This window comes from Stegostoma tigrinum, chromosome 33, assembly GCF_030684315.1.
Source record: "Stegostoma tigrinum isolate sSteTig4 chromosome 33, sSteTig4.hap1, whole genome shotgun sequence".
In the NCBI taxonomy this organism is placed as follows: domain Eukaryota; kingdom Metazoa; phylum Chordata; class Chondrichthyes; order Orectolobiformes; family Stegostomatidae; genus Stegostoma; species Stegostoma tigrinum.
The window spans coordinates 35,622,651-35,648,743 of NC_081386.1; the positions used below are offsets into that span (position 1 = coordinate 35,622,651).

The 26,093-nt window shown below is 44.1% G+C and overlaps 1 protein-coding gene across 11 annotated transcripts in view; it reads left to right on the plus strand.

Annotated features, from left to right (window-relative positions):
• Positions 1-26,093, plus strand: part of dennd4a (DENN/MADD domain containing 4A) — a 174,729-nt gene that overhangs the window by 132,646 nt on the left and 15,990 nt on the right. For 3 of the 11 annotated variants that reach the window (XM_059639348.1, XM_059639350.1, XM_059639356.1), the window contains exons 18-25: positions 28-175; positions 2,049-2,180; positions 2,397-2,513; positions 7,140-7,283; positions 11,355-11,510; positions 13,045-14,228; positions 15,633-15,843; positions 16,182-16,288. In XM_059639348.1, coding sequence (XP_059495331.1) covers positions 28-175; positions 2,049-2,180; positions 2,397-2,513; positions 7,140-7,283; positions 11,355-11,510; positions 13,045-14,228; positions 15,633-15,843; positions 16,182-16,288 — 2,199 coding nt within the window. The remainder of the gene's footprint in view (positions 1-27; positions 176-2,048; positions 2,181-2,396; positions 2,514-7,139; positions 7,284-11,354; positions 11,511-13,044; positions 14,229-15,632; positions 15,844-16,181; positions 16,289-26,093) is intronic. The other 8 variants (XM_059639351.1, XM_059639358.1, XM_059639352.1 and 5 more) reach the window with 5 other exon arrangements.

Here is a 26,093-nt window from a genome sequence, read left to right on the forward strand (position 1 = left end):
CTAATAGTGCATTTGATTTTCTCACAGGCTGTTTTAGAGAGTACATGGCCATCAAGCAACAGAGGCGGCTATTTTCTGTGGATGAAAATAAGAAATGTTGTGCTCGCAATAGCTCATTTCCGCAGAGTTTTGAAAAGGGCTCCAGCAAACACGTCACAAACTCCTGTGCTCTCGGGTAGGACTAAAAGTTAGAATCAGACAGACTGTGGGATTCAGAAAGCACTTGCTATTCAGCTAATTTATGCAGAGAAGTACTTAATTGTACAGATGATAATTTTGGTGAATTTAGTTCTGAAAGTTGCAATATTTCTACAGTCGTTGTAAACCATATTGTTTTAATTTTACTTCTGAGTTTGTGAGGTTTTAAAAACTTGCGTTACGTTTAGAGTTATAATAAAAGATGTAGGAAGAAATATTGTTTAAATAACATATAAAATTGTCTCAACATACTGCCTCAATTGTTGAATTGATTTACTGATAATTCTAGCAGTTATACCACCTAAAAAGATGTAAAATGCAATGTTATATTTAATTTTTTTCCTGCTTAATGTTGCATGCAACAGGATATATTATATGTTAGTGTGGGCAACAAATTTACTGGTGCCAGTGCCACACTTGAGAACAGCTAGTTTAGTAAAAATTTTGAGACCTGCTACATTGTTTTCATCAGATGGCCTTCCTAAACCACACTGTTGCTGACCCATGAGGTGCAAAATCTCCTGTGGTGATGTTCTAGTCTAAGATGGAACAGACAGGTGGCATGTCCTTATGGATGGCACACACTGTGAAGAGTACAGATGATTTACAATCTGCTGTGCTTGAGGCTATGTAAAGAACATTACTAAACTATCGTTGTCAGGTATAATTTGCTTCAGTTTTGATGTGAAGTTTTATGTATTCATTCAGCTTTTTACAGCTCATCTGTTCCATATTTTTAATTGCTTTTCCTGTAACTAGAAATATTTTAATATTGAGTTAACATCTGTGGGAATCTATTTCTGAAGACCAAATATTTCCTATCTTTTCTTATTTCCATCACACAGTTGTCTTTGATCCACATTTATTGGGAGCACTTTTCTGTCATGCTACTGTTGGAAATAGACTATCAATGATGCTAGCTGTATGTCAGCCTGCCCAGTGACAAGCCAGAATCCCACATGCTACAGTATTCTGAAAGAAATGTGTTCAGAGCTTTAGCAATAATCCTCTACCCATACCGAATCCCATGTGAATGCCTTGTCCTTAAACACAGATCACAAATTTCACAGATTTCCATCCGACACCATGGCAGTAACATAGGAGGTTCCAATGCCATTTTGAAGAATGAATTAATGTTTTATATCTCTGTTCTCATATAACTAATCAATTTAACTGGAAATTAAATAGTGGAGGATCCTTGCAATCAGCATCTCTTCTGTGATGAAGCCTCAGGAATCATTTGCTTTTCTTGGAAAAAAAACTTATGATTAATTTAGTTGATAAACTGTTGTGAAGTGGAATTAAATTTAGCAGCTGGCATGAACTGAAGTAATGTGATTTTTAAAATTTCACTGTGTTGCCACAATTATGTTATTGCAATCATGTATGTTATTCAGTTGTCTAAGCTGTTGACCTCGATCATGCTTGTAAGAGAGGTATTAATTAAAATGAATATTCAAGTAAATGTTATTTTGGAATATTAAAGAAGGTTTTTATTGAGGAGGCTCCTTTAAAATCAATTGTTGTGATTCTGCTATGGCTCCAAAAAGTCAATAACACTGATCAAGCAGTGTGCAAGTTTGATAGTTAATAATGCATGCCACAAGGACTGAACTAATTGCCACAGTTACTATTTTGATTGCAGTGTGACACTCGGATTGTGCATGGGTCTGATTCAGCTTTGCTGTCTCATGCAATCACCTTGGTCACTGCAATCACCAGAATAATTGTGGCTTGTCACTTATTGGCTCAAGCATGGAGCTGTGATTTTAGAAGAGAAGGGGAGTGAATTAGCTAGGAGAAAAAACCTGGTTCCTCATGATTTGTTCTAATCTGTTCTGTTCTCTAAGCAGATGGCAGTGACTTGGATGCTGTCAGCCACGGCAGCATGGATAGCTCTAATGACACTAGCACTGCGGAACAACCCCAGTTCAACTCTGAGCTAATGAAAGTAGATTCCACTGATGATAGATCTAGTACAGGTACATTTTAACAGTGTCACCAATATCTATCAACTCAAACTTCTCTTATCTTTTGTTTTGTTCATTGCTTTTTGCTGTCCCCGTTTCTCTGTAATTGTCTTGTATCCATTGTCTGTGGTTTTTGATTTCCTGCTTATCATGATGACCTCTTCCCTTCCATGTTTTACTTTAATCCACCATCTTGCCTATCCCCACACATATGTTCCCTGCACGCAGCTAGGCTTGGCTGTAGCTTGAGCTATGGATATGACAGTCAGGATTCCTCTTATGAAAAGATCCCGTTTCTGTCTGTATGGATTTCCACAGAACTGATGGATGATCATATGTTTTCAGGTAATTGTCTAATGTCCATGTGTTTTTTTTTCCACTCTTCTTTCATGTTCCTCTTCCAATTAATTTCTTCAACTTTCAGTTTTCTTTTTATTGTTGTTTTTCTTGCTATTTTCTCTGAATATGATCTGTTCATGAGTAAATTGTATAATTTATTTCACCATTCTACAGTGGAATATATTTAGAATAGTCCTCAGTAGCAACCCAGAAAAAGTACAGTGATAGTGCAGGATACTCTTTGCTTCATGTTAGCGAATTGAATGCAGTGAATGATAAATCTTCAGGGGTACCACCCTCCCAGAGGCACCACTGTGCCACCTCTGTCACCAAACACCATGTATGCAAGTTATCTGGAATGATTGTCAGCCTTGTTTTTCCTCGCATAAAGAAAAAATACTGTATATGCTGGGAATGTGAAACAAACCCAGAATGCCGGAGAAACTGAGCAGGTCTGACGGCATCTGTGGAGAGGGAAACACAGTTGACATTTAGAGTCTGCTATGAGCTCTTCAGAACATGTTTTTCCTTCTGTTTCCAGACTGCGTAATGCAGAAGTGGGGTGTTACATCCACTTAGTGTTTCACCCCTAATTGCACATTTATCTGTTGCAAGTCATGGTCATAAACCCTCAGTGCAGTGGGTTGGAATGTGAGTTAGTGTTGTATATTTGTGAGTGTGATTCGGAGCCAGCAATCTTTTAGTTTCATCTGTGCACGTGCCATTGTGTTCAGTTATTAACCAAATAATTTACTTATGATTTTTATTGCTAAAATTACACACTTCAGCATATTTACAGTATAATTTGCATAGATGTGTTGCAGATTGTTTTGCTTAAATAAACCTCATCACAGAATGTTACAAGAATCAGAAAAAAGTGCAAAGGCATTTGTAGATACACTTGTTTCTCTATAATTTCTGAAAAGTCATGAATCACTTGCAGGATTATTTGTTTTGGATGATTGTAATTACTACAAAAAATACAGAATAAGATGGAACAGATTTCTCAACAAACATTCAGAGTGCACGTTTTAATCTTGCTCTGTGTTATGACTTCAACATTCGTTCACACTCCCTTGATTTTTAGCAGCAACTCTTGAGTAAATATTAAAGTTAGTCCAAGTTAGTTAATGTCTTCTGCATTTAGAAACATATCTGCAAAGTTCATGTTTGTTTGTAATAGTTTTCATCTGCTTGTTTAAAGCCCATGGCCAACCTTTTTTATTTAACCTATTTTTCTAATCACCCTGTTCAGAGATATTACTACACACCTCTGGAGCAGATGGGACTTGTACCTGAGCCTCCCGGTCCAGGGGAAGGGATACTACCATTGCACCACAGAAGCCAGCCTCTCCTCATTTTCAATGTTTGATTAAAGTTGTGTGTATTTTAAGGTTGTGTCATCAGACTGATTCTGAACTGCTTGCTGATCATCCAGTAATTAATAAGAATTGTTATTAATGTTGAAATAGAAACATCGCTTTGGAATACTGATGTTTTAAATTATTTTCCTTTGTCAAGCCTTTTTAGTTAAAGGAGGAGATTGAATACAATTTGTCTGATTTGTCATGGCAAGATTCTGAGACTCGGCTGAGAGAACAGGAAGCAGATCCCAGCTACTCCAATACAGCCAGGAGTCTGATGCTGGTGTGGTGCACCTCTCTGTGGCTAGTTTGAGACATTACATAAAATCTGATTGGGGAATAAGCAAATTCCTCAAGCCATTGATCAACATAGTGTATTGGAGTGAATATCAGAAATTACTACTATTTTTGCATTTTGACACGAGATGGTAGATTGGTATAAGAATTATTTGTTTAAGTGAAGGAGTGTAGGTAAATTGCTCATGATCATGCTGATTACAACCCAGGATTATGTTAAGTATGGCTGAAGAAAACCCATTTTGTCAAACCTTTACTCTTGGCATGCACCAAGACATTTGCAAGAATACCAATGTAAAGCAGACAGCATCTTGTCCCATAGAAGTGAGTGTCAGTTCGTTGGTGAGTGAACTCTGGTAGAAGTGTTGCCATGAAGAATCCATCAGTTAATGATGGCTGACCATTAACGACCAAGTATTGATTATGTTTAAACCGGAGGTTGCTTACATCGCTCATCAGCCATGACTTGATATTGTAACTATAGTAGTTTTTATTCATAATGATCATCCTTTGTTTAACGTAGAATATACAAACGTTGGTACATCTTGGTTAAGGCCCAGTGCATAGTCCATCGTGATATTGATTCAAGCTGAATTTCTGTTTTTTGTAGATCTAAATAACCTAAAACGATCACCCACCCAGAAAGAAGTTCTACTGATATTATTTTTTTCAGCTTAGTGCTGAATTTGGAATATTCATGGACCTAGCAACCAGAATTTCCAAATCTCTCACTCATTTCCAAATGCTGCCGCAGCTGGACATCCCACATTCAGGTTTCTCCACATTCAGAAGCGGGACTGCCCCACGCAAACCTAAAGACAAAAGATGCAGTTTAATGTTTTAATGAAGATCTGTAGCTCAGGTTGTGGTTGATGTTGTTGATTGGTTCGCCGAGCCGACTGGTTTTCATTCAGACGTTTTGACTCCCTTCTAGCTGACATCATCAGTGCTGTGTAGCCCCCGTTGAAGTGCTGCTGTTAGACCATAAGACATAGGAGTGGAGGTAAGGCCATTCGGCCCATCAAGTCCACTCCGCATTTAATCATGGCTGATGGGCATTTCAACTCCACTTCCCAGCACACTCCCCGTAACCCTTGATTCCTTGTGAGATCAAGAATTTATCAATCTCTGCCTTGAAGACATTTAATGTCCCGGCCGCCACTGCACTCCGTGGCAATGAATTCGACAGGCCCACCGCTCTGTTCTGTCCCTCTCTAAATTTATATGGTCTAGCCTGTCATGGTGGGCAGTCTTGTTTCCAATTATTGTACCTTACTAGATGGGATCTATTTCAACATGTTAATTGCACTGGTGCTTGAAAACCAGGCCTCCTGGAGTTCTGGTGCTTGTCTTTGTCTTGCTTATTCTAGTACTGTAACTTTGCCCCAGTCAAGTTGACATGCTTCTTTTTCGGAGTGTATTGCAATGAGAGAGAATTGGTTAAACCGTTTTGCTGCATGTTGGTATTCCTGTATCCTGGTGGCAAGTTCCTGCCCATATATCCTATGTAATGTTTCTCGCAGTTGCTGCGTGGCATTTTATTGATCACATTTGTCTTGCTCATTGTAGGTACGGGGTTTTCTGTCTTTGAGAGTAACTGACAAAGTGTGGCAGTTTATTTGTGTATAGGAGTTCTGTAGTCAGTTCTGATTATGTTTCTAATGTGTTTAAACAAGCAATAACTGACTGCAGCACCCCAGAATTGCACAAAAACAAACAGAAATACTTAAACAGTGGTTATCCTAACAGCTTCATCTGCCGATGTCTGGTAAATAACACCAAGAAGACACTGGCCACCCTACCCTATTGTTAGAAACACTTTAGAACTGACGACAAGATTCTTATGACCTCTTGGCATCAGGATAGCACACAAACCAATAGCCAACTTCACCAGTTACCCCCAAAGACCCCATACCCACACTGAACAGGTCAAATGTGATATTTAAAATACCATGCAGCAACTGCAAGAAACACTACATAGGACATACAGACAGGAAACCTGCCACCAGGATACATGAACACCAACTTGCAGCAAAACAGCACGACCAACTCTCCTTTGTTTCAATACATGCTGACATAGAAGGACATCAGTTGAACTGGAACAAAGTTACAGTACTACAACAGTACCAGGACATGCAAGACAAAGAGAAGCATGAGAATTCCTGGAAGCCTGGTTTTCAACCACCGATACAGTTAACAAACTTGTTGAAATAGACACCATCTACATACCACTACGGTACAAAACAGAAACAAGACTGCCCCCCCTGAGGGCTAGTCCTTTTTTCATTGGAGCCAAGAAGGTTGAGAGGTGACTTGATAAAGGTGTACAAGATGATGAGAGGCATAGTTAGAGTGGATAGTCAGAGACGTTTTCCCAGGGCAGAAATGACTGTTATGAGGGGGCATAAGTTTTAAGGTGAATGGGGGAAAGTAGAGGAGTCAGAGGTAAGTTCTCCACACAGAGTGGTGGGTATGAGAAATGCGCTGCCGGCAATGGTAGTGGAGTCAGATACTTCAGAGACTTTTAAGCGACTCTTGGATAGGCACATAGAGGATAGTAAAGTGTCAGGAAGATTTATCTTAGTAAGATAATAGGTCAGCACAACATCGTGGGCTGAAGGGCCTTTACTGTGCTGTACTGTTCTATGTTCTATGACAGACTGGATCATATAAATTGGAACGGGACAGAACAACAGCGCTTCTACAGAGGCTACACAGCACTGACAATGTCACCTAGAAGTGGGACAAAATGTTTGCATGAAAACCAATCAGTTCAGCAAACCAACCAACAACTCCAAAAGATTCAGTTAGCTAAACATCGACACTTAGGAGGATGAGGCAGTATACCTTTCAATTGTAAAACAAAACTTGTTCAGTGTTAAAAAATTATAAGATTGTAAATAAACACTTTTTGGTACATTTATGTTTCTTTTGTTACTAATGTTTATTGCTATATTTTTTTTCTCCAAAGGTGGGCAATCAGATCTTGGATATAACTCCTTATCAAAAGAAGAAGTTAGGCGAGGAAACATATCTTCAGCACATGGATCTGAGCAGTCTGCAGTGGAGCAACCAATGGATAAGGATGAGAAAAAAGAAAGTGACTCCAGTTCATGTACGTTTCCTCCCCATTTATAGTTTCTACATATTTGTAAAGAGAGCTGTTGTATGTGACTGTCAGAAAGAAGATAGCACGAAAGTTGTTTCTAGTCTGCATATTGTTTAGGTAGATAGGTTTTTATTAATGTAATTTTGTGAAGCTCATACAGAAAAGTGATTTGAAATATCTGAACTTTATTAACATTTGAAAGGTGCATTAGATGCACAGAACTGCTTTTAAAAAAAGCTATGGGTGAAATGGTTCCTTGAAATGGGTGTGAGAATGAGAAGGGGAGGCTTCAATAAATATCAGTCTCCCTGACTGCATCAGAAATAACTAAGCAACTGGCAGATAAAATCTAGGGAGATAGTAAGAACTGCTGGTGCTGCTGTCAGAGATAACAGTATGGAACCGGAAGAGCACAGCAGGCCAGGCAGCAACAGAGGAGCAGGAAAGTTGATGTTTCGAGTCAGGACCCTTCAGAAAAATCATTTCTCTGAAGAATTTTTCTGAAGAAGGGTCCCATCCTGAACCATCGACTTTCCTGCTCCTGTGATGCTGCCTGGCCTGCTGTGCTCCTCTGGCAGATAAAATCTAGTTTGGTTTGTATTCCTGAATAGTTTGGCACCGAGGAGCTTCACAGAGGACAATCAAATAGAAAACCATTAGCTTGATTAAAATATTCAGATTGTTTCTGCTTTCCCGAGAGTGTTCCAAGGCAGCAGTCAAATCACTAGTTTATTGAACACCATAAATCACAAAGTTGTAATTTGAGAGCTTAAACTTCAAAGTTGGATTACAATTTTCAGACTGCTCCAAATTATCAGTTGATTTTGATAACCTGTTTTGATTTAACCATTGGTGGATTTTAGTTCATCAGCCAGTGAAAGCTGACAACAAATAACCTGCCTTTCGTTAAGATGTAATCATCAATCAAGTAAGCATGAAGCCTTGTTTGATAAAAGTCAGTGTATAACTGGATCTTGCAGGCCACAAGGTTCACTTGGCTGAGCTATTGAGGGTGATTTAAGCCTGGGTGCTAGTAGGGTCACTTCAATTGTCTTTAGTTCTCCTGGGATAGTGAAGTCCAAAAAAATCTCAATCGCTATCCACTAACCCCAGTTGAAAATGGACGTTTACAAATGTGGTCCATTTGGTCTGTGGTCTGTGGTCCAGACTGTTGGGCAGAGGGGGTGGGGTGGCCCTGTTGGTGAGGAATGATATTCAGTCCCTTGCGAGGCGGGGGGGGGGGGTTAGAATCAGGAGGTGTAGAGTCAGTATGGATAGAGCTGAGAAATTCCAAGGGTAGAAAGACCCTAATGGGAGTTATCTACAGGCCCCCAAACAGTAGTCAAGATGTAGGGTGTAAGTTGAATTGGCCTGTTGCAAAGGGATCACTACACTTGTTATGGGAGATTTCAAGATGCAGGTAGACTGGGAGCATCAGGATGGTGCAGGACCCCAAGGAAGGTAGGTTGTGGAGTGCCTCTGAGATGGATTCTTGGAACAGCTTGTACTGGACCCTACCAGGGAGGAGGCAGTTCTGGATCTGGTGTTGTGCAACGAACCGGAGTTGATCAGGGACCTCAAAGTAAAGGAGCCATTAGGAGGTAGTGACCATAATATGATAAGTTTTAATCTGCAGTTTGAGAGAGAGAAGGGAGAATCGGAAGTGTCAGTATTGCAGTTGAATAAAGGGAACTATGGAGCTATGAGGGAGGACCTGGCCAAAGTTCAATGGTACAATTCCCTCACAGGGATGGCAGTGGAACAACAATGGCAGGTATTTCTGGATATAATGCAGAAGGTGCAGGATCAGTTCATTCCAAAGAGGAAAAAAGATCCTAAGGGGAGGCCGTGGCTGACGAGGGAAGTTAAGGACTGTATAAAGATAAAAGAGAAGTATAACATAGCAAAGATGAGCGGGAAGCCGGAGGACTGGGAAGCTTTTAAAGAGCAACAGAAGATAACTAAAAAGGCAATATGTAGAGAAAAAATGAGGTATGAAGGAAAACTGGCCAAAAATATAAAGGAGGACAGTAAAAGCTTTTTTAGGTGTGTGGAAAGGGAAAAAATGGTTAAGACTAAAATTGGGCCCTTGAAGTCAGAAACGGGTGAATTTATTATGGGGAACAAGGAAATGGCAGAGGAGTTGAATAGGTACTTTGGATCTGTCTTCACTAGGGAAGACACAACCAATCTCCCAGATGCAGTAGTGGCTGAAGGACCTAGAGCAATGGATGATCTGAAGGGAATTTATATTAGGCAGGAGATGGTGTTGGATAGACTGTTAGGTCTGAAGGCTGATAAGTCCCCGGGACCTGATGGTCTGCATCCCAGGGTATTTAAGAAGGTGACTCTAGAAATCGTGGACGCATTGGTAATTATTTTCCAATGTTCTATAGATTCAGGATCAGTTCCTGCGGATTGGAGGGTGGCTATTCACTTTTCAAGAAAGGAGGGAGAGAGAAAACGGGGAATTATAGACCGGTTAGCCTGATGTCGATGGTGGGAAAGATGCTGGAGTCAATTATAAAAGTTGAAATTATGACTCTTGGATAGCAGTAACAGGTCAGGTCAGAGTCAGCATGGATTTACGAAGGGGAAATTGTGCTTGATTAATCTTCTGGAATTTTTTGAGGATGTAACTATGAAGATGGACTAGGGAGAACCAGTGGATGTAGTGAACCTGGACTTTCAGAAAGCCTTTGAGAAAGTCCCATATAGGAGATTGGTGAACAAAATTAGGGCACATGTTATTGGGGGCAAAATACTGAGTTGGATTGAAAATTGGCTGGCTGAAAGGAAGCAGAGAGTAGTGATAAACGGGTCCCTCTCAGAATGGCAGGTGGTGACCAGTGGGATACCACAAAATTTGGTGCTGGGACCGCAGCTGTTTACAATATACATTAATTATATAGACGAAGGCATTAAAAGTAATATTAGCAAATTTGCTGATGACGCAAAGCTGGGTGGCAGTGTGAAATGCGAGAAGGATGTTATGAGAATACAGGGTGACTTGGACAGGTTAGGTGAGTGGACAGATGCATGGCAGATGCAGTTTAATGTGGATAAATGTGTGGTTATCCACTTTGGCAAGAACAGGAAGGCAGATTACTATCTAAATGGAGTCAAGTTAGGTAAAGGGGAAGTACAACGAGATCTAGGTGTTTTTGCACATCAGTTAATGAAAGCAAGCATGCAGGTACAGCAGGCAGTGAAGAAAGCTAATGGCATGCTGGCCTTCATAACAGGAGGAATTGAGTATAGGAGCAAAGAGGTCCTTCTGCAGCTGTACAGGACCCTAGTGAGACTGCACCTGGAGTACTGTGTGCAGTTTAGGTCTCCAAATTTGAGGAAGGACATTCTTGCTATTGAGGGAGTGCAGCATAGGTTCACGAGGTCAATTCCCGGAATGGCGGGACTATCATATGTTGAAAGATTGGAGCAACTGGGCTTGTATACACTTGAGTTTAGAAGGATGAGAGGGGATCTGATTGAGACGTATAAGATTATTAAGGGATTGGCCATTCTGGAGGCAGGAAGCATGTTTCCGCTGATAAGTAAGTCCAGAACCAGAGGACACAGTTTAAAAATAAGGGGTAGGCCATTTAGAACAGAGTTGAGGAAAAACTACTTCACCCAGAGAGTGGTGGATATATGGAATGCTCTGCCCCAGAAGGCAGTGGAGGCCAACTCTCTGAATACTTTCAAGAAAGAGATGGATAGAGCTCTTAAAGATAGTGGAATCAAGGGTTATGGGGATAAGGCAGGAACAGGATACTGATTGTGGATGATCAGCCATGATCATAATGAATGGTGGTGCTGGCTTGAAGGGCCGAATGGCCTACTCCAGCACCTGTTGTCCAATGTCCAAATTGGTACGTGGCCAACTAAAATCAACTGAATGCAGAATGTTTGCCTAAAAGATAGGTGGTAAACAATGTGTGATGCCATTGGCTCTCAGGAAGGCTCAATATCCCAAGAGAGAAAGAAGGCAAGGGAAGAAAATTCATCTAAAAAGATACACTTAGTTAAGGATTGTTTCACAATTGATCAATGATTTGTTTCTTACATTGCTTACAGTGTCTGAGAATGAAAGTGCAAAGGGCAGCGGGGATTGTCTGTCCCAGTTGGATTTTCAAGGAACCAGAAGTGACTTAACATCTATGTCTAGCATCGTAAAGATGAACTGCAGCTTTGAAACTGCCAATCCAAACCAGACCAATGCAGAAAACAGTGGTTTGTAATCTTTGGGCATGTTTCATGACTGGAAGTTAAATTTAAGAATTATCTTTGCTATACTTGTAAAGTTTTAAATTCATCAATAGCGAGATACTACTGTACACCTACAGGTGGAAGGATTTAATTATGTGTGAAAAGTGCTTTAAATTAAAGCATTACTGTTGAGATTTCAGTATATGGAGATTATAAAGGACATTAGGGGAACAAATTTTTTTCAGTTTTTTTTAAAAAGCCCTCAAACTGGTTTGACTGTGTGGTAAAACCATCCAAAACCATTTCCTTCACTTTTGGAGTCAGGTATGTACACTCCAGACCTGAGAAAAAGCTTCTTGCTTTCCTGTATTCTCCAAAGAGCATAAAAGAAATGTGACACAACATGAGTCGACACAACAGGGAGAGACGAAGGCCTAGTGGTGTGTTAATCCAGAGACCTGCATGCTCCTAAGGTGCTGCTTGGCCTGCTGTGTTCATCCAGCTCCACACTTTGTTATCTCGTGACCTGCGTAATGTTCTGGGGACCAGACCTTAAATCCTGTTTCAGCAGATGGTGGATTTGAATTCAGTAAAATATCTGGAATTAGGAATCCAATGATGATCATGAATCCATTGTCATAGAGTCCTACAGTATGAAAACAGACCCTTCAGGCCAACGAGTCCACACCTACCCTGTTTCCAAACTAAACTAGTTGTACCTGCCTGCACTTGGGCCATATCCTCCAAGCTTTTCCTATTGATGAACTTATCCAAATCTCTTTTAAATGTTGTAACTATGTGTACCTGATGTACCTGCCTCCCTCGGCTTCTCTGTTCTATGAGCTACCTAGGGCCTACCATTAATTGTATAAGTCCTGTTCTTGTTTGTATTACCAAAATTCAACATCTCTCATTTATCTGAATTAAACTCCATCCACTCCTTAGTCCAGTTGATCAGGATCTCTTTGTTATCTGAGATAACCTTCTTCACTGTCCAAAAACTTGTCACTAATGTCCTTTAGGGAAGGAAACCACCATCCTTACCTGGTCTGACCTTCATCTGACTCCAGACCCACAGCAATGTGGTTGACTCGTAACCAGAAAATTAGGGATGAGCAATATTACAATCGCTATTATTTTCTAACAATAGGATTTCTAAATTATGGGCTAAGATCCTGCCTAAGTGTGCCTGATAAACTGTTAGTTTCCATTCACCAAGTATTTTTAATAGACCTCATCTGAACTGTGCATTTTCCAAGTGGAGTATAGTAACAATGCAGTCTAGTCCGTAACTCATAACATGCATTTCTTGTGTATCAGGGATCCATCACGCAAAGTCAGGTTCAAAGATGAAGAAGTAGCCTTTGATTCTATTGTAGAAGTTTAGGAACAAATTGTTTATATCCTTTCAGCTAACAATGATATAAAGCGTAAAAGCAATTTTTAAAAAAATCATTGTGTATGCGTCTGTTTGATTCAGTTGGAAATAGAATAAAGTACGTTTCAGTAATTGTAAAAAGCTTTCAATTGATTGAAAATATCTGATGTCTGATTACAGAAAATATGGCAGGCTTGCTGTTTACTGCATCCTTCGATAGCGCTGCATATCCTGATCCTGGACTAGGTCATGGCAGCAGTTTGCGCAAGAGACACAAGAGCGCTGTGGAACCTGGCTTGAAGCAACAAATGGTGTGGGGCAGCAGAAACCGCAATCTTAGTGGTGATACTTTTGCAGGACTTAGGATGCACAGAGGAAGCATAGACACTGACCCCAGGGGAATTGCAGATAAATTGGGTGCTGATGCTAAAATACTTTCGACAGCTTTACAAATGGTCACAAGACCAAACACACTCGAAATCAGCAAACCCAGACATATGCATAAACCAGTCAGCTTGAATCCAGAAAAGGAGCTGAGCGATGAAGACACACCATATGATCTGAATGAAACATTGGCCAATGTAGAGGAAGATAAAACAGATTCTCCTGCCATTTTTGATTTGGAAGATCTGGACAGTGAACCTGATACTGCAGTGTCTAGTGGGCAGCCTAACCATAAACTGAAACAAAGGCTGCAATCCCAGCAATTGCAAAGGAGTATGAGTGCAGGAGCAGGGATCAAACCAGCAGAAAGAAGGGGTGTTCAAAGAGGCTATGACCCACTTTCTCTTCTGCTTGCAGAAACCAGTCAAGAGAAAGAGGAGGAGGAAGAGGATGAAGACTACGACAAATGTCCCTCTACTATTTCAGCTCGCCGAAACCTGGCTGAAGAGATTGAAATGTACATGGACTCCATGAGTAGTCCTTTAACTAGTCGCACACCTAGCATGGATTTCTCAAAAACAGATGATGATAGCAAAACACCATCTCATATCAAAGGCTCACCTGCAGTCAAGGGATCCAGGAGGTCCAGCCTTCCAGTGGGCACACCCAGAGCAAAAGGACTCTGTCGTTCCAGAACGTTTCAGCCACATGGAAAGGGCGAGTTTACTGGCAAGCAAAGAGACAGACTCTGGTCCTCACCGTCATTCTCTCCAAGTAGCAACAGGAGAGTGGAAGTTCGAGAGACAGGTGGAGTTTTGACTCTTATGTCTCCACCTCCTAAACTGGATTCATTGCTACCACCCACCTTTGACGTGCTAAAACATAGCATGTTCTCTGCTGGGAAGGGAGTGGCAGAAAAGGCAAGCAGATGGTACACCAAATTGGCAACATTGGCTGTACCTATCAAAGATAATGGCAAGGTAGGACTTTCTTCTGCAGGAGCTTAAAAATGAGGCTGAGCATTTTAAATGCATCATTAAATTACAAAATGGTTACAGTGCAGGAAGAAGCCATTTGGCCCATTGCAGGCTTTCTGAAGGAGGAGTTCACCCAGTGCACCTCCTTCACCCTTACTGTGCATCCCTGTACATTTTTCATTTTCAGACAGTGATACAATTTACTTTTGAACACATTGATTGAATCTGCCTCTTCCGTGCACATGGATGGTACATTCCAGATCTAACCACTTCAGTGAAAAAGCTCTTCCTCCAGTTGAAATAAAACCAAAAGTACTGGAGAAGCTCAACAGATCTGGCAGCGCCTGTGGAGAGAGAAACAGAGTTAATGTTTTGGCGACAATATGACTTCCTCATTCTGAAGACGAGTCATAATAAACTCAACTTTAACTCTGTTTCTCACTCCACACTTGCTGAGTTTCTCTGTTTCATTGTTTTTATTTCAGATTTCTAGTATCTGTTATATTTTGCATTTATTTTTCTCTATTTTGATTTGGGGATAGTTCTATGAACAAATGTAGGATTATTAAGGAAAGGCTAAGGTTCGTTTTAAATCAGTAAATTCTTTCAAAGACCCAGCACAGACCAAATGACCCACTTTAACACTGTACACTTCTGTCCAGTATACTTCTGTCCAGTATACCGAGAGATTTTGCATGTTAAGAGTGGGGGCAAAATGGTAACAGCAGCTGATGGGATTTGAATTAAATTAATGAATTAAATTCAGTTCATTAATTTTAAAATTTGCTCTATAAAGTCACTCTCAGTAATAGTGCATTGAAACTGCCATCAATTGTCGTAAAAAATACGTCATTCTCTAAGATGGTGGGAACTGCCGATGCTGGAAAATCTGAGATAACAAGGTACAGAGTTGGATGAACACAGCAGGTCAAGCAGATTTCTGAAGAAGGATCTAGACCCAAAACGTCAGCTTTCCTGCTCCTCTGATGCTGCTTGACCTGCTGTGTTCATCCAACTCTGCACTTTGTTATGTCATTCTCTGCAGTCCTTTAGGGAAAGAAATCTGCTGTCCTGACCTGGTCTGGCCTACATGTGACTCCAGACCCACACCAATGTGATTGACTCTTAATTGCCTTCTGGATTGGTCTAGATGGTGACTCGGTTCAAGTGCGGTTAGGGATGGGTCATGGGCTCAGACCACAACATGTCAAGAAGAGTTTGTTATATGATAGATCTTTGTAAATTTGTTTCTTTCTTTTCATTTAGATTGTATATTTGCACAAAGTTTCTGTTGTACTTCAGTTCAACAAATACGGTTCTTCCACCAAATGCATTGATGAGACTTTTTGTAAATATAAAGCCCAAAAGTATAAACTGAATGTTTGTTGTTTTAACTTAAATTTTTAGGGGCATTATTCTGAGAGAAATAGTATCTCTTCAGTTGGAGTAATGGATCCTGATGCATCATCTTTAGATGAGGAGACATATGATGACTCAGACAGAGTAGCTTCACCTCCAGTCTATAGCATGCCTGCAGACGACACCAAAGGATGGCAGCAGGCTAGTTTGGAGAGCTCTGGAAATGACGAGGGGACACCTAGGCAGCCATTGCAAGTCGGTATGAGAGGACCTTACGTAATTGATTTGCAACATCTGAACGATAATGTACAATTTCTGTTAGTTGTGATGCTAACTTTAGAAAAGTTCATGAGCCCTCATTGCTTCTGGCTCTCTCCTTGTTGCACAAAGCAGCAACAATTTCAAGTATAAAACTGGTGTGATCCAATGAATAATTATTGGCACAATGAAACTAAAACTGAATCTAAAATCTGCTACAGGTACATTTGTTGGGAAAAGTTTTATTAGCATGATTAGGCTGAATTAAAGAGACAGACAAGCTTGTCAATAAATTCAATAAATGCTTTCTCTCATGCCTCTGATCTGTTTCATTTACAGGCAGTGCTCAGTCAACAAGTTTCAACTTTCCTTTACCAGACAAATCTGATGTAGGATCCTCTCAATATACAAGCAGCACCAGTATCTTCCAGAATTATGCCATAGAGGTAAACCGAGCAAATAATACACCTGTCTCAATTATCACTGATTCAATTATCACTGTTAAACATCTGCAAGTCAAATTTATGTTGCACAAATGGCTCACTTTAAAGGAATTCTGTAAATGTTATGCAGCATCCTAAGATGAGAATTAAAAGATTTTAGAGAATTGGCAGGAAAGTTGAAAAGAGCAGGATCAGATTTTAATGCTCCTCCCAAAAGTCTACCTCAGAGGTGGATTGGAATACATGATGGAGCAGGAAGATGTAGGGTATAGACCCTATTGACTTCCTGACTCTCCTTTCACCCCATTAAGTCCAGGCAAATAGGATAGGTAATAGCCTTTCCACATGGAGGTTTACTGAGACTATTAAATTGACCATTTCTTTCTCATACTATGGTTTCAGCTGGGGGCCAAACCACGTGAGTGAACCCTGGCAAGTATGCCTGTAGCCGCAGGGAGAGTTTGTCCTTCTCCAGCATCCTGAGCCCAACATAGGGACCTGCTAGCAAGAATGCAATAGCTAACAGAAAACTGCCTCCTTCCCTTACAATTCCCCCAACCAGGGCCTCCCTGACTGCATCCAGTAACAATACCCAAAGGTCCAGAAGGGAGCGGTAAGTAACATGCCCACTGTCGTGGAGAAGGGGTCAGTAGTATGCCTGCTGTAACCAGCAGCTCTAACACAGCATATCTATGAATGCACTATGTGGCAAGAAATTACACCACTGGTAACAAAATGCTGCCTAATTGGCTCTTTTTTTCCTGTTCACTTGTGGGATGTGAGGGTCGCTGGTTGTCCAGCATTTATTGTCCATCCATAGTTGCCCTTGAGAAGATGGTGGTGAGTTGCCACCATGAACCGCTGCAGTCCACCTGCTGTGAATTGACCCACAGTGCTATCAGGGACTGAATTCCAGGATTTTGACCTAGCGACTGTGAAGGAACGGTGATGTATTTCCAAGTCAGGATGGTGAATGGCTTGGAGGGGAACGTGAAGGTGCTGATGTTCCCATAAGCCCTTCTAGATAGAAGTGGTCATGGGTTTGGAAGGTGCTGTCTGAGGATCTTTGAGTTTCTGCAGTACATATTGTTGCTAATGAGCACCAGTGGTGGAGAGAGTGGATACTTATGAATGTAGTGCCAATCTAGGGGACAGCTTTGTCCTAGATGGTGTCAAGCTGCTTGAGTGTTATTCGGGCTGCGCTCATCCAGGCAAGTGGGGAGTATTCCATCACACTCCTGACTTGTGCCTTGTAGATGGTGGACAGGCTTTGAGGGGTCAGGAGGTGAGTTATCCGCTGTAATATTCTTGGTTTATGACCTGCTCTTGTAGCCACTGTTTATGTGGTGAGTCCAATTGAGTTTCTGATCAGTGGTAACCCCCAGGATGTTGATAGTGGTGGATTTAGCAATGGCAACACCATTGAATGTCAGAGGATGGGGACGTCAGCCTGAACCTGGGCATTGTCCAGATCTTGTTGCATTTGAACATGGACAGCTTCAGTATCTGAGGAGTCACAAATGGTGCTGAACATAGTACAGTCATCAGCGAACATCCCCGCTTCTCACCTAATGATGGAGAGAAAGTCATTGATGAAGCAGCTGAAGATGGTTATGCCAAGGACACTACCCTGAGGAACTCCTGCAGAGATGTCCTGGAGCTGAGAATATTGACCTCCAACAACCACAGTCATCTTCCTATGTGTCTGGTACAACTCCAGCCACAGTAGAGTTTGACCCCTGGTATCCATTGATTCAGTTTTGCTGGGGCTCTTTGATGCCACACTCGGTCGAATGCAGCCTTGATGTCAAGGGCTGTCACTCTCAAAGAACAAAGAAACCTACAGCACAGGAACAGGCCCTCCGGCCCTCCAAGCCTGCGCTGATCAAGATCCTCTGTCTAACCTGTCAAATATTTTCTAAGGGTCTGTGTCCATTTGCTCCCTGCCCATCTATGTACCTGTCCAAATATATCTTAAAAGACGCTAACGTGTCTGCGTCTACCACCTTCACTGGCAACGCGTTCCAGGCACCCACTACCCTCTGTGTAAAGAACTTTCCACGCATATCTCCCTTAAACTTTCCTCCTCTCACTTTGAACTCATGACCCCTAGTAATTGAGTCCCACACTCTGGGAAAAAGCTTTTTGCTATCCACCCTGTCTATACCCCTCATGATTTTGTAGACCTCAATCAGGTCCCCCCTCAATCTCCGTCTTTCTAATGAAAATAATCCTAATCTACTCAACCTCTCTTCATAGCTAGCACCCTCCATACCAGGCAACATCCTGGTGAACCTCCTCTGCACCCTCTCCAAAGCATCCACATCCTTTTGGTAATGTGGTGACCAGAACTGTACACAGTACTCCAAATGTGGCCGAACCAAAGTCCTAAACAACTGCAACATGTCCTGCCAACTCTTGTACTCAATATCCCGCCCAATGAAGGAAAGCATGCCATATGCCTTCTTGACCACCCTATTGACCTGTGTTGTCACCTTCAGGGAACAATGGACCTGAACACCCAGATCTCTCTGTTCATCAATTTTCCCTAGGACTTTCCATTTACTGTATAGTTCACCCTTGAATTTGATCTTCCAAAATGCATCACCTCGCATTTGCCCGGATTGAACTCCATTAACTCTCACCTCACCTCTGGAATTCAGCACATTTTTGTGTATTTGAATCAAGGCTGTAATGAGGCCTGGAGCTGAGTGACTCTGGCAGAACCCAAACTGGGCGTCACTGAGCAGGTGCTGCTTGATAGCTCTGTTACTGCCACCTTCCATCACTTTACTGATGATCAAGAGTAGACTGATGAGGCAGTAATTGGCTGGGTTGGATTTGTCCTGCTTTTTTGTGTACAGGACATCGATGGGCAATTTTCCTCATTGCCGAATAGATACCAGTGTTGTAACTGTGCTGGAACAGGGAGTGGCAAGTTCTGGAGCACAAGTCTTCAGTACTGTTGCCGGATGTTGTCAGGGCCCATAGCCTTTGCAGTATCCAGTGTCTCCATCCGTTTCTTGATGTTGCATGGCGTGAATCAAATTGACTGAAGACTGGTATCTTTGATGCTAGAGACCACTGGAGGAGGCTGAGATGGATCATCCACTCACCTTCTTGCTGAAGATTGCTGCGAATGCTTCAGCCTTGTCGTTTAACTGATGTCTCCTCAAGGACTGTGCGATGATCACCCTTATTGATACTGTCATGGACAGAGGCCACTGCAACTGGCAGATTGGTAAGGATGAAGCCAAGTCTGTGTTTCCCTCTGGTTGGTTCCCTCACCACTGGCTGCAGGCCAAGTCGAGCAGCTATTTCCTGTAGGACCTGACCAGCTCAATCTGTAGTACTGCTGCTGAACCAGTCTTGGTGGTGGACATTGAAATCCCCCACCCAGAGCACATTTTGTGCCCTTGTCATCCTCAGTGCTTCTTCATCAGCTGAGGGAGGATGGCGTATGGTAATCGGCAGGAGGTTTCCTTGCCCATGTTTAACCTGAAGCCATGCAACTTCATGGGGCCCATGTTGAGGACTCCGAGAGCAACTCCCTCCAGACTGTATCCCAGTGTGCCACCACCACTGATGGGACATATCCGGTGATGGTGATGGTGATGGTGGTGCCTGGGACATTGCCTGTAAGGTACGATTTTGTGAGTGTGACAATGCTGGGCTGTTACCTAGCCTGTGAGAATGATGGGAAGAGTTTACTACAGAGGACTGCAGACCAGTTAAGTGAGTGAGTAAAAACTTAGCAGATGGAATATAATGTGGGGAAATGTGAGGCTATGCACTTTAGCAGGAAGAATAGAAGAGCTAAATGTTATTTAAATTGGGAAAGGCGCCACTGCAGGATTTGAGGGTCCTTGTTTATGAACCACAAAAAACAATGGTCAAGTTCAACAGGTAATTGGAAAAGCAAATTGAAAATTGATCTTTTATCTTTAAGGGAATGGAGTATACAAATAGGGAAGTCTTGCTAAAACAATACAAGTCACAAGCCAGACCAGACTCCGAATACTGTTAACGGTTTTGAACTCCTTAGCTGTAGAAAGATATAAAGGTATCAGAGGGAAACCGGAGGAAGTTCACTCGTTTGATTCTGGATATGGAGGAATTTTCTTTTGCAGAGAAGTTAAATATTTTGGGCTTCTACTCAAAGTTTAGGGAAATAAGAGGAAACTGATTGAAACATATGCAAATCTTTGGGACATGACAGGGTGAATGCTGAGAGGTTGATTCCCCAGGTGCAGAGTCTAGAATCAAAGGGATAATGTCAGAGTAAGGGGCCACAGATTTAAGAACCAGGTGTATAATTTCTTCTCCAAGGCAACCAGTCTGGGGACTTCTTTACTGCAGAAGACTGTTTTGGCTGGGTTGTTAAGAATATTCAAGGCTGAGATTAACAGATTTTTGTAAATCATAAGGGGATTCAAGGTTCTGGAGAAAAAGTGGGGGAAGTGGAATCAAGGATTTTCAGATCAGCCATGATTTCATTGAATCGTGGAGCAGGCTTTGTGGGCTAAATGGTCTACTTCTGCTCTTACATCTTTTGATGGTCTAACTACTAAATCAAGATTTTCCGAGGGGAAAACCATGATGACTTGTTCTTTAATACATTTTCTAAGTGCATTTTTAGGATTGATTTAATAATAGATTCCAGCATTTTCGAGTGACTGATCATCATAATTGGCATGCCATTGTTTACTTCCTCTCTTTCTTCAAATGGAAAGTGACTATTTCTGAATCTAAGGAATTTTGGAAAATCTTAGCCAGTTCATCAACCATCTCCACGGCAACCCCTTTTATAGAACTAGCAAGTAGGCAATATAGTTACAGGGATTTGTCAAATTTTAGTTCGCAGTGATTCTCCAATATCTTTTGTCTGCTGATATTAAGTATCAAACTCTGTGGAATTACTGTGGTGTTCTGAAAGCTGATGACCAGGTCATTGAAGAGATTATGTTTCTGTTCTGTTATAGTTTTGACTGTTACGTTGACAGTCAGAGCCATCAATGTGTGTCAGACAGCAATGAGATGAGTGATAAATTCAGTGTTAATCTAGAGAAATAAATAAGGCAATTGGGATAGAGTGGGGCTGTGAAATGATTGTCTTCAGTTTCTCTGACAAAAATGCAAATTCAGTGGGTCAAAAGACACCCTGATTCTAAATTTGAACAGTACTCACTTCTTTAGAGGTGTTTTGCCTTCTGAGCATGTCCTCTCTCCATTCAAAAGTAAATACTACTTTTATTGTAAAGAGTAGCTACAGTTTGCAAATAAATAACTGTTTAGTGTTAAGATTTCCATGTCATTATTTTATATCAGAGGCCGTGTTGTTTTTAGACGGTCGAGGAACAGCAAAAAGGAGGAAGGTACTTTCTGCAATGTTAATTTAGGATTCAAAAAAGGAAGTTAAAAGACATTTTTTATGTGTAGAATTTCTGTCTAAGGCATGCTTTGTTCATTTAACCAATGTAACTTTTGATGGGCCATAATTATTGTCATTTCTTATTTATAACAAGACTAATGTTTCATGTGAGAGATAATGGGAACTGCAGATGCTGGAGATTCCAAGATAATAAAATGTGAGGCTGGATGAACACAGCAGGCCAAGCAGCATCTCAGGAGCACAAAAGCTGACGTTTCGGGCCTAGACCCTTCATCAGAGAGGGGGATGGGGGGAGGGAACTGGAATAAATAGGGAGAGAGGGGGAGGCGGACCGAAGATGGAGAGTAAAGAAGATAGGTGGAGAGGGTGTAGGTGGGGAGGTAGGGAGGGGATAGGTCAGTCCAGGGAAGACGGACAGGTCAAGGAGGTGGGATGAGGTTAGTAGGTAGCTGGGGGTGCGGCTTGGGGTGGGAGGAAGGGATGGGTGAGAGGAAGAACCGGTTAGGGAGGCAGAGACAGGTTGGACTGGTTTTGGGATGCAGTGGGTGGGGGGGAAGAGCTGGGCTGGTTGTGTGGTGCAGTGGGGGGAGGGGATGAACTGGGCTGGTTGAGGGATGCAGTGGGGGAAGGGGAGATTTTGAAACTGGTGAAGTCCACATTGATACCATATGGCTGCAGGGTTCCCAGGCGGAATATGAGTTGCTGTTCCTGCAACCTTCGGGTGGCATCATTGTGGCAGTGCAGGGAGGCCCATGATGGACATGTCATCAAGAGAATGGGAGGGGGAGTGGAAATGGTTTGCGACTGGGAGGTGCAGTTGTTTGTTGCGAACTGAGCGGAGGTGTTCTGCAAAGCGGTCCCCAAGCCTCCGCTTGGTTTCCCCAATGTAGAGAAAGCCGCACCGGGTACAGTGGATGCAGTATACCACATTGGCAGATGTGCAGGTGAACCTCTGCTTAATGTGGAATGTCATCTTGGGGCCTGGGATGGGGGTGAGGGAGGAGGTGTGGGGACAAGTGTAGCATTTCCTGCGGTTGCAGGGGAAGGTGCCGGGTGTGGTGGGGTTGGAGGGCAGTGTGGAGCGAACAAGGGAGTCACGGAGAGAGTGGTCTCTCCGGAAAGCAGACAGGGGTGGGGATGGAAAAATGTCTTGGGTGGTGGGGTCGGATTGTAAATGGCGGAAGTGTCGGAGGATAATGCGTTGTATCCGGAGGTTGGTAGGGTGGTGTGTGAGAACGAGGGGGATCCTCTTGGGGCGGTTGTGGCGGGGGCGGGGTGTGAGGGATGTGTCGCGGGAAATGCGGGAGACGCGGTCAAGGGCGTTCTCAATCACCGTGGGGGGGAAGTTGCGGTCCTTAAAGAACTTGGACATCTGGGATGTGCGGGAGTGGAATGTCTTATCGTGGGAGCAGATGCGGCGGAGGCGGAGGAATTGGGAATAGGGGATGGAATTTTTGCAGGAGGGTGGGTGGGAGGAGGTGTATTCTAGGTAGCTGTGGGAGTCGGTGGGCTTGTAATGGACATCAGTTACAAGCTGGTTGCCTGAGATGGAGACTGAGAGGTCCAGGAAGGTGAGGGATGTGCTGGAGATGGCCCAGGTGAACTGAAGGTTGGGGTGGAAGGTGTTGGTGAAGTGGATGAACTGTTCGAGCTCCTCTGGGGAGCAAGAGGCGGCGCCGATACAGTCATCAATGTACCGGAGGAAGAGGTGGGGTTTGGGGCCTGTGTAGGTGCGGAAGATGGACTGTTCCACGTAACCTACAAAGAGGCAGGCATAGCTGGGGCCCATGCGGGTGCCCATGGCCACCCCCTTAGTCTGTAGGAAGTGGGAGGAGTCAAAAGAGAAGTTGTTGAGTGTGAGGACGAGTTCCGCTAGGCGGATGAGAGTGTCGGTGGAGGGGGCCTGGTCGGGCCTGCGGGACAGGAAGAAGCGGAGGGCCTTGAGGCCATCTCCATGCGGAATGCAGGTGTACAGGGACTGGACGTCCATGGTGAATATGAGGTGTTGGGGGCCAGGGAATTGGAAGTCCTGGAGGAGGTGGAGGGCGTGGGTGGTGTCACGGACATAGGTGGGGAGTTCCTGGACCAAAGGGGAGAAAATGGAGTCCAGATAGGTGGAGATGAGTTCGGTGGGGCAGGAGCAGGCTGAGACGATGGGTCGACCAGGGCAGGCAGGTTTGTGGATCTCCTCCTGGACACCACCCCCAGGCCTCCTACCCTCCCTCGACCTCTTCATCTCCAACTGCCGTCGAGACATTAACCGCCTCAACCTCTCCACCCCTCTCACCCACTCCAACCTCTCCCCCGCAGAACGGGCAGCCCTCCGCTCCCTCCGCTCCAACCCCAACCTCACCATCAAACCCGCAGACAAGGGTGGCGCAGTGGTAGTATGGCGTACTGACCTCTACATCGCCAAGGCCAGACGCCAACTCTCCGACACCACCTCCTACCGCCTCCTCGATCATGACCCCACACCCGAGCACCAAACCATCATCTCCAACACCATTCATGACCTCATCACCTCAGGGGACCTCCCACCCACAGCCTCCAACCTCATTGTTCCCCAACCCCGCACGGCCCGTTTCTATCTCCTTCCCAAAATCCACAAACCTGCCTGCCCTGGTCGACCCATCGTCTCAGCCTGCTCCTGCCCCACCGAACTCATCTCCACCTATCTGGACTCCATTTTCTCCCCTTTGGTCCAGGAACTCCCCACCTATGTCCGTGACACCACCCACGCCCTCCACCTCCTCCAGGACTTCCAATTCCCTGGCCCCCAACACCTCATATTCACCATGGACGTCCAGTCCCTGTACACCTGCATTCCGCATGGAGATGGCCTCAAGGCCCTCCGCTTCTTCCTGTCCCGCAGGCCCGACCAGGCCCCCTCCACCGACACTCTCATCCGCCTAGCGGAACTCGTCCTCACACTCAACAACTTCTCTTTTGACTCCTCCCACTTCCTACAGACTAAGGGGGTGGCCATGGGCACCCGCATGGGCCCCAGCTATGCCTGCCTCTTTGTAGGTTACGTGGAACAGTCCATCTTCCGCACCTACACAGGCCCCAAACCCCACCTCTTCCTCCGGTACATTGATGACTGTATCGGCGCCGCCTCTTGCTCCCCAGAGGAGCTCGAACAGTTCATCCACTTCACCAACACCTTCCACCCCAACCTTCAGTTCACCTGGGCCATCTCCAGCACATCCCTCACCTTCCTGGACCTCTCAGTCTCCATCTCAGGCAACCAGCTTGTAACTGATGTCCATTACAAGCCCACCGACTCCCACAGCTACCTAGAATACACCTCCTCCCACCCACCCTCCTGCAAAAATTCCATCCCCTATTCCCAATTCCTCCGCCTCCGCCGCATCTGCTCCCACGATAAGACATTCCACTCCCGCACATCCCAGATGTCCAAGTTCTTTAAGGACCGCAACTTCCCCCCCACGGTGATTGAGAACGCCCTTGACCGCGTCTCCCGCATTTCCCGCGACACATCCCTCACACCCCGCCCCCGCCACAACCGCCCCAAGAGGATCCCCCTCGTTCTCACACACCACCCTACCAACCTCCGGATACAACGCATTATCCTCCGACACTTCCGCCATTTACAATCCGACCCCACCACCCAAGACATTTTTCCATCCCCACCCCTGTCTGCTTTCCGGAGAGACCACTCTCTCCGTGACTCCCTTGTTCGCTCCACACTGCCCTCCAACCCCACCACACCCGGCACCTTCCCCTGCAACCGCAGGAAATGCTACACTTGTCCCCACACCTCCTCCCTCAACCCCATCCCAGGCCCCAAGATGACATTCCACATTAAGCAGAGGTTCACCTGCACATCTGCCAATGTGGTATACTGCATCCACTGTACCCGGTGCGGCTTTCTCTACATTGGGGAAACCAAGCGGAGGCTTGGGGACCGCTTTGCAGAACACCTCCGCTCAGTTCGCAACAAACAACTGCACCTCCCAGTCGCAAACCATTTCCACTCCCCCTCCCATTCTCTTGATGACATGTCCATCATGGGCCTCCTGCACTGCCACAATGATGCCACCCGAAGGTTGCAGGAACAGCAACTCATATTCCGCCTGGGAACCCTGCAGCCATATGGTATCAATGTGGACTTCACCAGTTTCAAAATCTCCCCTTCCCCCACTGCATCCCTCAACCAGCCCAGTTCATCCCCTCCCCCCACTGCACCACACAACCAGCCCAGCTCTTCCCCCCCACCCACTGCATCCCAAAACCAGTCCAACCTGTCTCTGCCTCCCTAACCGGTTCTTCCTCTCACCCATCCCTTCCTCCCACCCCAAGCCGCACCCCCAGCTACCTACTAACCTCATCCCACGTCCTTGACCTGTCCGTCTTCCCTGGACTGACCTATCCCCTCCCTACCTCCCCACCTAC